Source organism: Balaenoptera borealis (assembly GCF_965194805.1).
Source record: "Balaenoptera borealis genome assembly, chromosome: 13".
NCBI classification, from domain to species: domain Eukaryota; kingdom Metazoa; phylum Chordata; class Mammalia; order Artiodactyla; family Balaenopteridae; genus Balaenoptera; species Balaenoptera borealis.
This window is the reverse complement of record NC_138870.1, coordinates 64,312,401-64,325,150: the sequence shown is the minus strand read 5'-3', so window position 1 is coordinate 64,325,150 and position 12,750 is coordinate 64,312,401. Positions and strand designations below refer to the sequence as shown.

Here is a 12,750-nt window from a genome sequence, read left to right as displayed (position 1 = left end):
GTAACTATTACTGGCAACAGTTAAAATACAGAATATTATTAAAGATATACTTGAAACCCAGCAGAGCCCTGTGGGGCCTTCCCAGGGACAGACCCCCGAGTCCCCTCCCCCACTCTTGTTTATAGAAAAGCTTCTGCCTCCTAGGCCTTCCCCAAGTTCCAAAGAGCAAATTTAATCAGAGAAGTGAGAAAATGCAGAAACAAAGGAAAACAGTCAAGCAAGACAAAATAATAATAGTTTAGACATAAAACAAAGTCAAGGGCCTTTAGTTCCTCCTCAAGGGCTATAGATAATATCCTGAGCCATATCCTTGAGTTGTTTTGCAGAAACTAAAGCATGTACCAGGTGGAAGAAGTTAACTGCTGACCACCAGCACACAGACTCCAGACTGGTTGGAACCAAAAGGATGATGTGTTGACTCCCAAAATACCACCCTGTTACCTCACCACCAACCAATCAGAAGGATGTCCACAAGCTGATCAGGCACTCTGAGACCCTCTCCCTCACCTTGCCTTTAAAAACCCTTCCTTGAAAGCCACTGTGAAAGGTATACTTGGGTCTTTTCAGCATGAGCTCCTCCTTCTCTTTGCTTGGTCCCATATTGGGCATCTTGCAGTAAACTCTGTACTTTCCTTCACCACAACTTGGTGTTAACGAGTGGCTTTACTGTGAGCAGGCTAGGGCACCCAAGTTTGATTCTGCAATATAGTTATATTTGTCTTCCTATAATATCTTCACTTTCACTTACTTGCATTCTGATTTTGTGTGTGTGTGTGTGTGTGTGTGTCTGAAAGGAGTTATAGTTAGTTTGAAAAGAATTTGCATAATCCTGGGTACACCATGGCTACTTGCTTCAAATGTGAACATCATCCCCTGGAAAAAAAGATTGAGCATCATTCCTTAAAGAGCATGTAGTCAACTTCCTACTTTTATTAGAACTTGAAATGCAGAGAGTAATTTATCTAGCCACATATCTAGTTAGCTAAGTCTATAACCTAGGCCTCCTTGATTCCAGTACAGTGCTTTCCATTTCAATAAATGACCATTTGTTTTCGTCAGACAGTATAAGAAAGTGGGGTTGAGGCATTAGAGGATTAGGCAAGGCAATTCACCTACTTCTAATCTTTAGTCTTAGTTCCCAAAGTAAAGGAAAAGCACCAGAGAAACGGAGCCCAGATTGTATACTTTGCATGTTATCTATGCTCTAGAAACATTTTTTGAAATCTATTTGATCGCAACTCACAATAAGAAATACAGTTTAAATCACAACACAGGACATATGCACCCTCCCCCATAACTGAAACAGAAGTTTCACAAAGAATTCTTCCCCTTATTATATATGCACTCTGATCTTTTATTTTTGATTCCAGTCTAGCCTATTTCATTAAAAAAAAAATTGACTTTTGAGCCAGTTTGAAAACCCCTGCTCTAGAAAATAGAAGGCAGGCTTCAATCTGCTGACAAACTCCAAAATTACTAGCTTTGCTGAAATTGTGTCATTCACAGAATACTAAACTTCCCTCATATGTATTTGAACTACAAGTACAATCTCTCAGACTTCAGAACAGAGCCTATAGAATCTTTTCCTCATTGGAACACCAGTTCATTACAATATCTCATAGATTCTAAGACTCATTGTTTTTCATATTTTAACATCTCTGAGTTCAAGATGTGCCTTTAAAAAATCAGTGGCATGGCATAGTTTAATTGGCAGTATTTCTTTTCTTTCTTGGGTAACATGAAATAACGGTAAGACTTAAAGTCCATGATTTCTTACAGTTTCTATGAAATAGCTTAGTTCATAAGGATTATATAGGCCAAACTCTGTTGCTTATTCATTTCAAAGTATCCAGCTGATCAGAATGCTTTTTGCCATCTTAAGAAAATGTAATGAGGAGATGACAATCACTTAAGAAAAAAACTTAGTTCTGGGTTAGAAGGAAAAATGAGTTACAAACTGAGTTTGGTTATTACATAAAGCTTTTTCATGTGACTTCATTGTTAGCAGAATTTGATTATGATCTTTCTGCTTTTCTACCGCCCTTATCTTTGTACTGTTACTGTCTTTCTTTTGGTCACTTGCATTTTACTCTTCCTCTCAATAACAGGGTTGGGGGGAGCGTTCCTTGGACTACGGTTAAAAAGGAGGGCAAAAGGTTATGTCCAAAGTTAAGTACTACCTGAAAAAAAATCAAGAATTAGTCTTTATTTTTTAAATGGAACGAACTGTCAAATTCCTGTGTAGCTGTTTAAACTGCCACCAACCTAACACATTGTAAAACTTAATGACTGTAAAACTGGCACGAAGGATCCTGAACAGGACTAGGAACCAAAATAAATTTTCTAGGCTATTTGCATCCCAGCGTGAAGGAAATGCACCATCCTCTCCTCAAAAATAAAAAGCTCTCATGAAGAAACCAGTACATTAAATGCCACAATTAACGTGCTACTAGAAATAGGAACAAGTAGTTACTGCTTTCCAAGCCAGACACCACGATGCCTTCTGCTTTTCTTTGTTTGACTAAAACTTTAGTCCAGCCCCAGGCTGGGGAGGCGGGGGCCCCTGAGCCCTACCCGGGAGCTCTCCGGTGCAGCCTCCTCAGATGAGGCAGGGCCCTGCACGACCGGTCCCGAAGATCTCGCCTCAACAGGCGCGGGGCGGGCGGCGGTAGGTTCGCCTCCCGAGACCGCCCCAGGGTGTGCAGAGGCGGTTCGGCGGCGATCAGACTCTGCCGGAACCAGGTGTTGACAGTTGCTCCAGCCCGCCTGTCGCCGGCCAGGCAGAGGAGGTTTCTCCATAGCCGCCTCCGCGCGTCGTCACGTGACGGGAAGGGGGTGCGACAGAGCCCGCTAGTCGGGGGGCGGGGCCGGGGGCGGGGCCTCGAATGTGAAGGATCTCGGAGGCTCTGGATGCCCAAAGAGGTGGTGGCTCGGCCGATGACAGCATTAGGCCGCGACGCGTTCCCGGCCGGGGGGTGGTGGTAGCGGCAGCCCGAGCGGCTGCAGCGTTAGCTTTCGCCGGGGGGGTAGCCGCCGCCGGTAGCCCGCAGACGGAGGGTAAGTGGGGGCCCGCCCTGGCTGGTAGACCGCAGGGCCGGAGTTCCCGCCCTCCTAGCGGGCCGAACGGGCAGTGCCTCCGTGGCGGCCAGGCAGCGCTCTTGGTCTGGGCTCGCGCCCCAGCTGCCGCCGGCGACAGCGGCCGAGAGAAGTTGGGGTCCGATTGGACGCGTGCAGGGCCCCAGAGGAACCGGCCGCCTGCGCCCCGCCTCTCCGGGGGCTCCACACCGGTGAGTGTCGAGCCGGTCCCTGAGTTGGGGGGCGGCGGGTTCGCACCCCTACGGGCGACTGCACACCCTGACTTCCACGTTCTGAGCTGGGGCGGGCGGGCACTCCGGGCCCCCGCGCCGGGGAGTTTTTCTTTGGCTCCTTTGTCCCCTTTTGGAGTGGGAAATTCCAAAGGCTGGCGGGGATGGAGTGTTTTGGGGCCCACGGTAAGTGCGTTTGCAACCTTCCAAAGCCGTGACAGGGGCAGGGGCCGGTACGAGCTTTCTGTTGGCCCTGTCTGCCTCCTCCCGAAGTTTGGGCGGACAGCGGGGTCTCGCCGGAAGCCCCGGCGGCCTGGAGAGCTGGCGCTTTGTCCCTTGGTGCAGTTAAGGCGAGGCTCCCGTTTTCCTGTGACAGCCCCAGAGGAGGCTGTGCCGCGCATCGCAGACCTCACCCGCCCTTGCAGAGCCGAGGGCCATGGTGGTGTTCCTCTAAACCTCAGTTCCTGTGGCCTTCTTGTAGCGTAGGAGGAAGGCGAAGCCTTTGCTGTACTTTTAAATGTAATGTTTGTTTCTGAGCCCCTTCTCAAGAATGGAATCAGGTTCCAAGGAGCGTCACAAAGAGCGTGCATTTGGTTCTTTGAGCCATCCTCTCAAGACCGGCCGAGGCGAAGCAACAGTATATGCAGATTTTCCACTCACAAAAGTCATTTAACACCCTTCTTTATGAGAGACGTGCGGTTGGGGAACATACCTAATTTCATTTTATCTAAATGCTGCCTGAAATAATAGGTAACTTGGGCTCCTACTTGAACAGATGGGGAAATTTACCCAACTGATGATATACGCATATTTACTTTAGATAATTTAGTGAAGTTTTTGCCTTTCTGATGCTGGAAGACGTAAATGACTTCTAAGTAGTATTAGAATGCACTGTGTATGGTAGGGTTATTCGTTTTTAATTAACTTCCCCTGAAAGTTAGCCTCAAATTAGTGCTACTTTAGGTCTTTTCAAATAATCATTTAAAAAGTTTTGTTTTGTTTTTTTTTGTCCCTCCCTTAGGATTCCAAGGATTGTGGAGGAACATGGGTGGAATGCTTGTTAGGTTTCCTCCTTCCATCCCATCAAGTGTCATCTAAACTTGATCATGCTGAGAGACTAGGATCAATTTCTGTGCTTGCTAGATAGAACCTGTTTTGCAGTGAGATTATTAAGATCATGCTAGTTTTATGAAACAGGTTGGGGAAGGAAGAGTAAAGGCATGCATTTTGTCCTCTGTTAAAAGTACAGAGAATTTCAAATATTTGTTACCGCTTTTTTAATAGTAACTATGTATAGAATGACTACAATATGCCTGTTCAAAGTAATGGGAAAGGGAATAGATGAAACATAAGAACTACCTTTTAGGTCTTTAATTATGGAGCTTAAGTTGTTGTGGTCAAATTCCATGTGAACCATTTGAGCTACAATACATTGTACACAGGTGCTTAGAAGTGCCTGTTTAATTAAAAATGGTCATGGTTTATTTCTCTTTCATTGAATCATAATATTTGTTGTAGCTGTGATCTATGAAAAGGTGCTGCTACATTTTTTTCAGTTAGAATATTATTACATTTTAGAGTCAATCAAATATGTTTCTTACAAAACATTTATGGCACCTATAAATTTGGCAATATCTAGTTTTTAGGTTTCTTTTGAATTGAAAAGCTTTAAAATATACTTTGGAGTAAGTACACATACTGTTTGTAATGAAATTATGTTTTAGTTTTGATTTAAGAAAAAAGTGGTAAAATTAACAATTTGCGTTATAAAAAAATCTTTCTTTTTAAAGGACTAATTGCATAATTTAACTAGTGAGAGCCCTTAGTACATTTAAACGTGGTTTATAAATAATCCTTCAAGAGCATGTTACTTGAATTGAAGCATGAATGACAAAATAAAGAATTGATACTTAGATGTAGTTTTCTAACATTATTTTGGAAAATCCTTATCCTAATAATACTTGAAGTTTTATATTTTAATATCTATGTTATCCAAAGCTGAACACATTTATAGCTATGATTTTGGAGCATTGGGGGATTTAAAAGTAGAAGACATAGGTGCTATCTTATTCTTATGAATATGACCTACAAATAATACATAAATACAACTTGAATTAAAAAGTCTGTGCATACTTCATTAATAAAGGTGCCTACGTGCAAGGAGATTGAAGTATAGTTTCCTTGTGGTTGGGATACAGGAAGAGATGTCTGGACTAATGTGTGAAGATTTCAAGTCAATATTTTCTTTCAGGAAATCCCTGAAAGATTTTAGATCTTCCTTCCACCTTGGTCCCCACCCTCTCATATATCTTCTCAAAGGCATGAAGTTGAAGGTCTCATCTGGAACACATGATAGAAGGGATTTTTCCTCCCTGAAAAATGTTACCAAGTTTGCAAGGAGAGAGCTTTCTTCAGAGACCTTGTAGGAAAGGAGCTCTTGTCCGGAAACATCAAATTCTTCTACCCTATGTTATTCTTACTTTTATTAAAATTGGAAACAACGTAAGCTCTCCATGATAGCAAGGACCATTGACTTTCCAAATGCTTAATAGTTATCGAATGAAAAAATGTAGTTCCAGATGTAAGACTGGAGAACAAAGAGGAGTATGGGATAATGTAGTTCAAATTAGATACAAGCAGTGAGGTGACAAAGAAATGATGTTGGCTTGGCAGAGGGAAGCAGGTCATTTAATCTGGGGAACTTTCTTGGAGGAGGTGATTCTTCATTTAAGTCTGGCTGAGAGCTGTATATCTGATGATAAGCAGGTGTTCTAAGAGGGATAGACAGCATGAACCAAAGCATTTTAATTGGACTGGGTAGTCATGTCAGATTAAACACAGTGAGTCTTTTTTGGTAACATTATGTAGAATTTTTCTTTTTCCCTCATAACTGTTACCTCTCCCAGATAAAAAGATTGGCACACTTTGTAAGAGCTAAAATTTGGAGTACTTGAGTTTTGGAAGTTGACAATGGTACGGTGAAAGCAAGAGCCTTGATCTGGGGGTTAGAAAATTTGAATTGGATTTCTGATTGCATTTTATACAAGCAGGTATCCTTAGGCAAATCACTGGGCCTTAGTTTTCTCATTTGTAAAGGGAGGATAATAATCCTTATCCCACAAGGTTGTTGGGGGAATGAGATTACATAATGTATATGAAAGTGCATATTTCAATATTAACACATAGGAGAAATCAACAAACATCAAATTATTTAAAAACATTTCTTTGTCTTTAGATCTTTAAAAAATATTTTGGTGTATTTATCACGAACTCTAATATCTACTTGACCTTTGCATTGATCTATGGTGTTAACCTTTAAATTTATCAGTATCAAAATTCTAGATGCTTAGTTTTCTTTCAATCAGGCATAATGCTTTGTGATATAAATGAGGCTTAATTGTGTTACTTCTTAATGTTACAAACCACAAGGAATGCTAGATACTTCGAATTTGTAAAGCTTTAAGGGATATGTGTCACTGAAAAATCTGAGCCTTTAGGCTTTGTTCTCTACAGAATTTGCTTTTGAAGAAATTGCCCTTGCCTATCATGCAATCTGTGTATTCATTGTTGTGAAAACACAGAGCATTTTCCTGCTATTAAGGAAAAAAGTTACCAAAAATATCCTTTATATGTTTTTAGTGGTCTGAGTGACTGTAAACCATGAGGAATCTCTATCCGCTGTGCTTACGTTAGAATTCAGTATTTTGTGAGCAGGCTAATAGACTTCTGCATCAACCTATCTAAGCTTTTTGCTCCAGTAGCTGTTTGTTCTTTTATGAATCTCAAAATTTCATTATGCTTTGTGAACTCCTAGCAGTGTTTAAATCCATGGAGCAGGCTGTCCTTTGTGTAATATTTGGAAGGGAATTGTACTATAAAAAGGCTAAAAAAGAGTCTTGAATCTTCAAACGATAAGCTAGTTACCCGCCGCCTTCCATATTCACAAAGGCCTGAAAAAAAAGAGGAAATGTTTTTTGAGCTTCAAGACTCTTTTCAGATAAAAAGGAGAAACTGTTTGATTCAGGGTTGCTTAAAAACATGATAGATTCAGAGGGAGATTGATAGCTCCTGAAGGTGTTTTAGTAGGAGTGGTTGGTCATAATAATAATAATAGCTTATATGTGTTGACTGCTAACTATGTTTCAGGTACTTGACATATGTACTTGACAGTGACCCCCCCAAATCAGACTATTTTCTTGTCCTTTTTAAAACCTCAAGCACTGAGAGATTAAGTAGTAGGCCGCAGAGCCAGGATTTGAGCTAAACCTGAGTCACGGGGAGGCTAAGCAGCAGGTGGTGGAGCTTACCAAAAGGATTTGAATTTGAGCTTTAACCTGACCTTTGACATCAGAACCTGTCCTTTTAACCGTCACATTATAATGCCTTGTAGAGTTTATTTGCAGTTGCCCCTTGTGACAGGTCTTGACCTTTATGATATTTCTCAGTTGATTTTGACTTTATGATTTGATGAAAATACAGTTTGTAATAAGATGGCCTCAGTTTTTTTCCTTTCGTGTGTTTTGACTGACATCCTATGTTTTACTTGGAGTAAAGCAAATAATTCTTTATTGTTCATTCAGTTGCCATTTTCTCACTAGGAAATTCCAGACTAAACTGGAACTATAAGGACATATAGTACAATAGATACAGTATTTTAAGGTGACTTGTTACAATTTTTAAAATTCATGCTTTTTTTTTTAAAGAGTAAAACTGATGCACAGGATTGGTATGGATGATTTTTATGAGTGATATTTGAGGGACACAAATCTGTATAATTAAAATCTATCCTTTTGAAATGTCCACCATTAAAGTAACTTGTTTTTTTGGCTGCCGGATGCCACTATTAGCAGGAGTAGTTTATCAGATTACATAGCTTCTTACAAAGAAGGCTCAGGCCCCTGTGAAAATTACGAAGTCTGTTTAAGTACTTTTTTTTTTCCAAAATTAAAAAAATTTTTAATTTAATGAATTTAATTTGTCTGCGTTGGGTCTTAGTTGCGGCGCACGGGCTTCTCTCTAGTTGTGGCAGGCAGTCTCCAGAGTGCACCGGCTCAGTAGTTGCAGCGCAGCGGCTTAGTTGCCCCGAGACATGTGGGATTTTAGTTCCCCGACTAGGGATCGAACCTGCGTCCCCTGCATTGAAAGGCAGATTCTTAACCACTGGACCACCAGGGAAGTCCTGTGTAAGTACTTTTTGATGGGGTTAGAGTATGGTAGATTTGGGGAGACAGCAGTTCAGTCTAAGTAACACTATTATTGGGTAAGAATAATGAGGTGGGATTCCTTGGACATGAGGGCGCAGGTACATTGTTCAAGTAGAGAGTAGGGTGAGGGACTTCTGAAGACAAGTTTTGCTTACTGTATAATTTTACCTGTTGTTTTGACTATAGTAACATTTAAGATCAGCAATCCAGAGGTAAAGAAAAACAGTGCTGTGTGTCATAGTGGGGAGTTTGTAATAGTTCCCTAGGCTCTTTTGCCAGATGTGGATGCTGTATAAATACTCACTGATGATCAGGGAAGGACTCTCTTACTACCTATTATTTTAGAAATCTAGGGAGGCAGACTAGCACAGGCTCTGGAGCCAGGCTGCTGACGTTCAGAACCTGCACAGCCACTAAAGTAGCTCATTGCCCTGTACTGGCCCTATGCTGACATGAGATGGCTTCAGGGGAAGAATATGGTGTATTTAGGCAAAACGAGGCCCAGAGCTGCACCCTGTGATTTTCCTGTTCTTATGTGGTATGAAGGAGATCTGGAAGTTCTCACATAATCCTAGTGAAGGAAATAGAAGTTAACAGAGTGAGAGCTAGCAAGCCTGTCATGAGGGTACTGTTGTGAGGGGAAGAACCAGGTTATAGACGTTGTGGAGAGGGCGGCTGTGGCAGATTCAGCTCAATGCCCACCAGAATTTGTTCTCTCTCTTGCCTTAGTTCAGTTAACACTGGGAGGTGTCTGCCCAGACAGGAACACATTTCTCAGTCATTCTCTCCTCTATCCCCATCCTCCTTCCCTGCATCTAGGTGGGACCATAAGACGGGTTTTCACCAGGGGAATGTGAATGGAAGTGATGCACTGTCCCTTCTGAACTGAGGTGGGAGAAAAACAGCTGTGTTTCTCCACCTTCTCTTTTCCAATCCAAGGGCCAGATGGAGAGGCTGGGCCTCTTCAGGTGTGATAATAAGATTGGGAAGATCTCAAGTCCCTCAGATTACCATGTGGAAGAAAGCTGTGCACCAAACAGGAGCACTCATGATGGACTGTATAATTTTAAGGAGACATTTTAGTTGTGTGAAGTTACTGATGTTTATTTGTTAAGCAGCTAGTATGGCCTTAACCCAAGCGTGGGCTGCTTAGAAGAGGTAGTTGAGGCCCTAAGAATATCCGTGCCAACAGGAGCTGAGGGGCCAGGTTAGGAGGTCAATGGACGCTGCTGCAGCATCAGTATATGCCATTACGGCTCTATCAAACCTCAGAGGCCCGTGAGGACCCAGAGGGCAGTCCATGGGTCCACATTCAGACCACCCGTAACATTCCCTGTGCCCGTGAAAGCTTTCCTCTACATCCAGATACCATGATAAGAATAAGGAACAGAGAAACTATAAATGTTTTTCTGTAAAAGTCTGAAGAGTTCCCATAAAGCAGGGTTTCTCTAACTTGGCTTTATTGCCATTTTGGCCTGGATAACTCTTTGTTGAGGTGAGGGCTGTCCCGTGTATTGTAGACTGTAGAGCAGCTTCCCTGTCCTCTACCCGTTAGATGCCAGTAGCACCTCCACTAAAGTACAACCAAGTATGTCTCTAGACATTGCCAAATGTCCCTTGGGGGACAAATCACCCCCAGCAGAGAACCTCTGCCTTAAAAATGGAGTTAACCTGAAAGAAATTATTTTAAACTGAAAGAAGCTTACCTTTAATTAATGGACTTTTTCTCGCCTTAGGAGGTGGGTGCAGTTCATGGGGGAGGTTGGTTTATGAATATGCAACAAAGGAAGCTGTGTTGTTTTTATAAAACATACTAGTTTCTATTGAATGTCGATCTACACTTTCGCTAATTTATCAGTTTAGACATTGTCTGGATTTTCCACTTTTTCTTTCTTCTTTCCTTTTCTTTCTAGACTGGTGGCTCTACTTCTTATTGCCTAGATAAACACATTTCCGCCATCCCCCCCAACCCCAGCTGTCACATCCATATGTCCATCACTAAATGACAAAAACCAAGATATGGTTTTGATACTATGACTGTGTAAATATCGTTTAATCCTAGGCCAGGTAGTATGCTCAGATTATGATTTCTTTTCTACAGATCCTATTAAGCAGCCCTTGGGCCACTTGAAGAAAAATACCTTGATACCATCAAGGTCCAGTGTATTTTATTTTATTTTATCAGTTGCTCAAAATCTAGCCATTGAATTAAAAACAATGGACATGACTTCCTATTTTCTTGGTGTTTCTAATTGCCCCCTTTTCTGGTATTGTATGCTTTTATCATAGTCTCCACCAACTCTTCATCATACTACCTGTTGTATTGTGTCCCCTATTTATCTGGCGTAATTGTAATTCTGCTTCAATTTGGACTAGTTGCCTTTTAGGTCTCTTTCTGGAACTTCCTTTCACTGTCCTCTTGAATTGGGTCCATTCTATTATAGATCTTCCTTTTTCACTAAATTTACTTGATCTTTTTTTTGGAGTACAACTTCCAAAAAAAGTGTGTTTGAGAGGCAAGTTTTCTGAATTATTCTATGTATAAAAATATCTTCATTCTGTTCTCATATTTGGCTGATAGTTTGGGTACAATATTGTAGGTTGCAAATAATTTTCCTTTGGAACTCTGAAAGCATTGCTTGGTTGTCTTCCAGTGCCAGGGATGCTGATTTGAAATCATGTGTCATCTAATTTACTACCCTTTTACGGTGATTTGTTCTTTATTCTGTCTGAAAACTTTTAGTATCATCTCTGTTTTATCTTTCTGCTGCAAACTCATAATGAGCTGTACGTGTTGTTTTGTTTTGTTTTTGTTATATTTGTTTTAGGCACTCAGTTGCCCTTATTATTTGAGTCAGATTCTTCAGCTCTAAGAAATTCTCTCCTGTCTTTGATATTTTCTTCCCTTCATTTTCTTGTTTGCTTGTTTGTTCTTCAGTAGGCAGATGTTTTCTCTCTTGGACTGATCCTCATCTCATTTTTACTTTCATGTTTTGTGATTCTCTTTGCTCTGTGTTCAGGGGATTTTTTTCCCTAGTTTTTTGGCTGATTTGTTGAGGGGAGGGTAATCCGTGAATTTTCTTCTTCTCTTTTTCTGCCATTCTTTTCTTGTTTTATGTTGTAGTACTCTCTTTAGTCTCAGAATATGCAAAGTAGATTTTTAGAAGACATTTCGTGTTTCCTCAATTATTTCCTTTTCCCGTCTGGCCAGCTTTTATGTTTGTTTTTGTAATCTTTTTTTTTTTTTTCTTTTTTTCCATACTTAGTTTTCCTTATATGCCTGGATTGGTTGTCTCTTCATGTTTCAGAAAGAAGGACCGGCTTCCTGGTCTGGATGTTCCCCTCCCACCCTGTTCCTTGGACTGTTTTCCCTATTAGGTGTTTTTTTTTGAGTAGGAATTCTGGGCACAGCACTTTAGGGCAGAACAGTATAGGGTGGGGCCTATATATTGACAAGCATTTTAGGTTAAGAGGGAGGGGAGCCAGCTTCCCGGCTGTGGGCCCTCCAAATGCCAGATTAGAAGGGTTTATTACTCTGTGCCAGCATCCCCTAGACAGTTATTCACTTTCTTTAGAGAAAAGCTGACTGTGCTTTTGCCAGCGAGTAAATGTCAGTTGTTTAGGTGCTGCTTGGAGATGGGGGATGGGAAATGTAGTCCCTTATGCAGTCAGTCAGGTAATATATAATTCTCCTATTTTTAGCCCCACTATTTATTCCCACCCTTTGCTGAACCGCTTACTTTGCAATCATGCTTCCCTGGGGGTTCTGTCAGATGTATTGGTTCCCAACCTTTTGCATCACTCTTTTTTTTTTTTTTTTTTTTAAACATCTTTATTGAAGTATAATTGCCTTACAATGGTGTGTTAGCTTCTGCTTTATAACAAAGTTAATCAGTTATACATATACAATATGTTCCCATATCTCTTCCCTCTTGCATCTCCCTCCCTCCCACCCTCCCCATCCCACCCCTCTAGGTGGTCACAAAGCACCAAGCTGATCTCCCTGTGCTATGCGGCTGCTTCCCACTAGCTATCTATTTTATATTTGGTAGTGTATATATGTCCATGACACTCTCTCACCCTGTCACATCTCACCCCTACCCTTCCCCATATCCTCAAGTCCATTCTCTAGTAGGTCTGTGTCTTTATTCCCGTCTTGCCACTAGGTTCTTCATGGCCTTTTTTTTTTTTTTTTTCCTTAGATTCCATATATATGTGTTAGCATACTGTATTTGTTTTCC

At 41.3% G+C, this 12,750-nt stretch overlaps 2 protein-coding genes across 16 annotated transcripts in view; one reads left to right on the top strand and one right to left on the bottom strand.

The window, feature by feature from the left end:
- Nucleotides 1-2,801, bottom strand: part of LOC309609788 (uncharacterized protein) — a 67,671-nt gene extending 64,870 nt beyond the window's left edge. For all 5 annotated transcript variants that reach the window (XR_014233573.1, XR_014233574.1, XM_082351761.1 and 2 more), the window contains exon 1: nt 2,575-2,801. Coding sequence is in view for 3 of the 5 variants with exons in the window: in XM_082351761.1 (XP_082207887.1) it covers nt 2,575-2,799 (225 nt within the window). In the remaining 2 variants the exon portion in view is untranslated. The remainder of the gene's footprint in view (nt 1-2,574) is intronic.
- A 115-nt stretch (nt 2,802-2,916) lies between these two features.
- Nucleotides 2,917-12,750, top strand: part of OSBPL8 (oxysterol binding protein like 8) — a 197,144-nt gene continuing 187,310 nt past the window's right edge. For 10 of the 11 annotated variants that reach the window (XM_082351590.1, XM_082351585.1, XM_082351583.1 and 7 more), the window contains exon 1: nt 2,918-3,287. The gene's annotated coding sequence lies outside the window, so the exon portion shown is untranslated. Of the gene's footprint in view, nt 3,288-12,750 lie in introns of all 11 variants that reach the window. The other variant, XM_082351586.1, reaches the window with a different exon arrangement.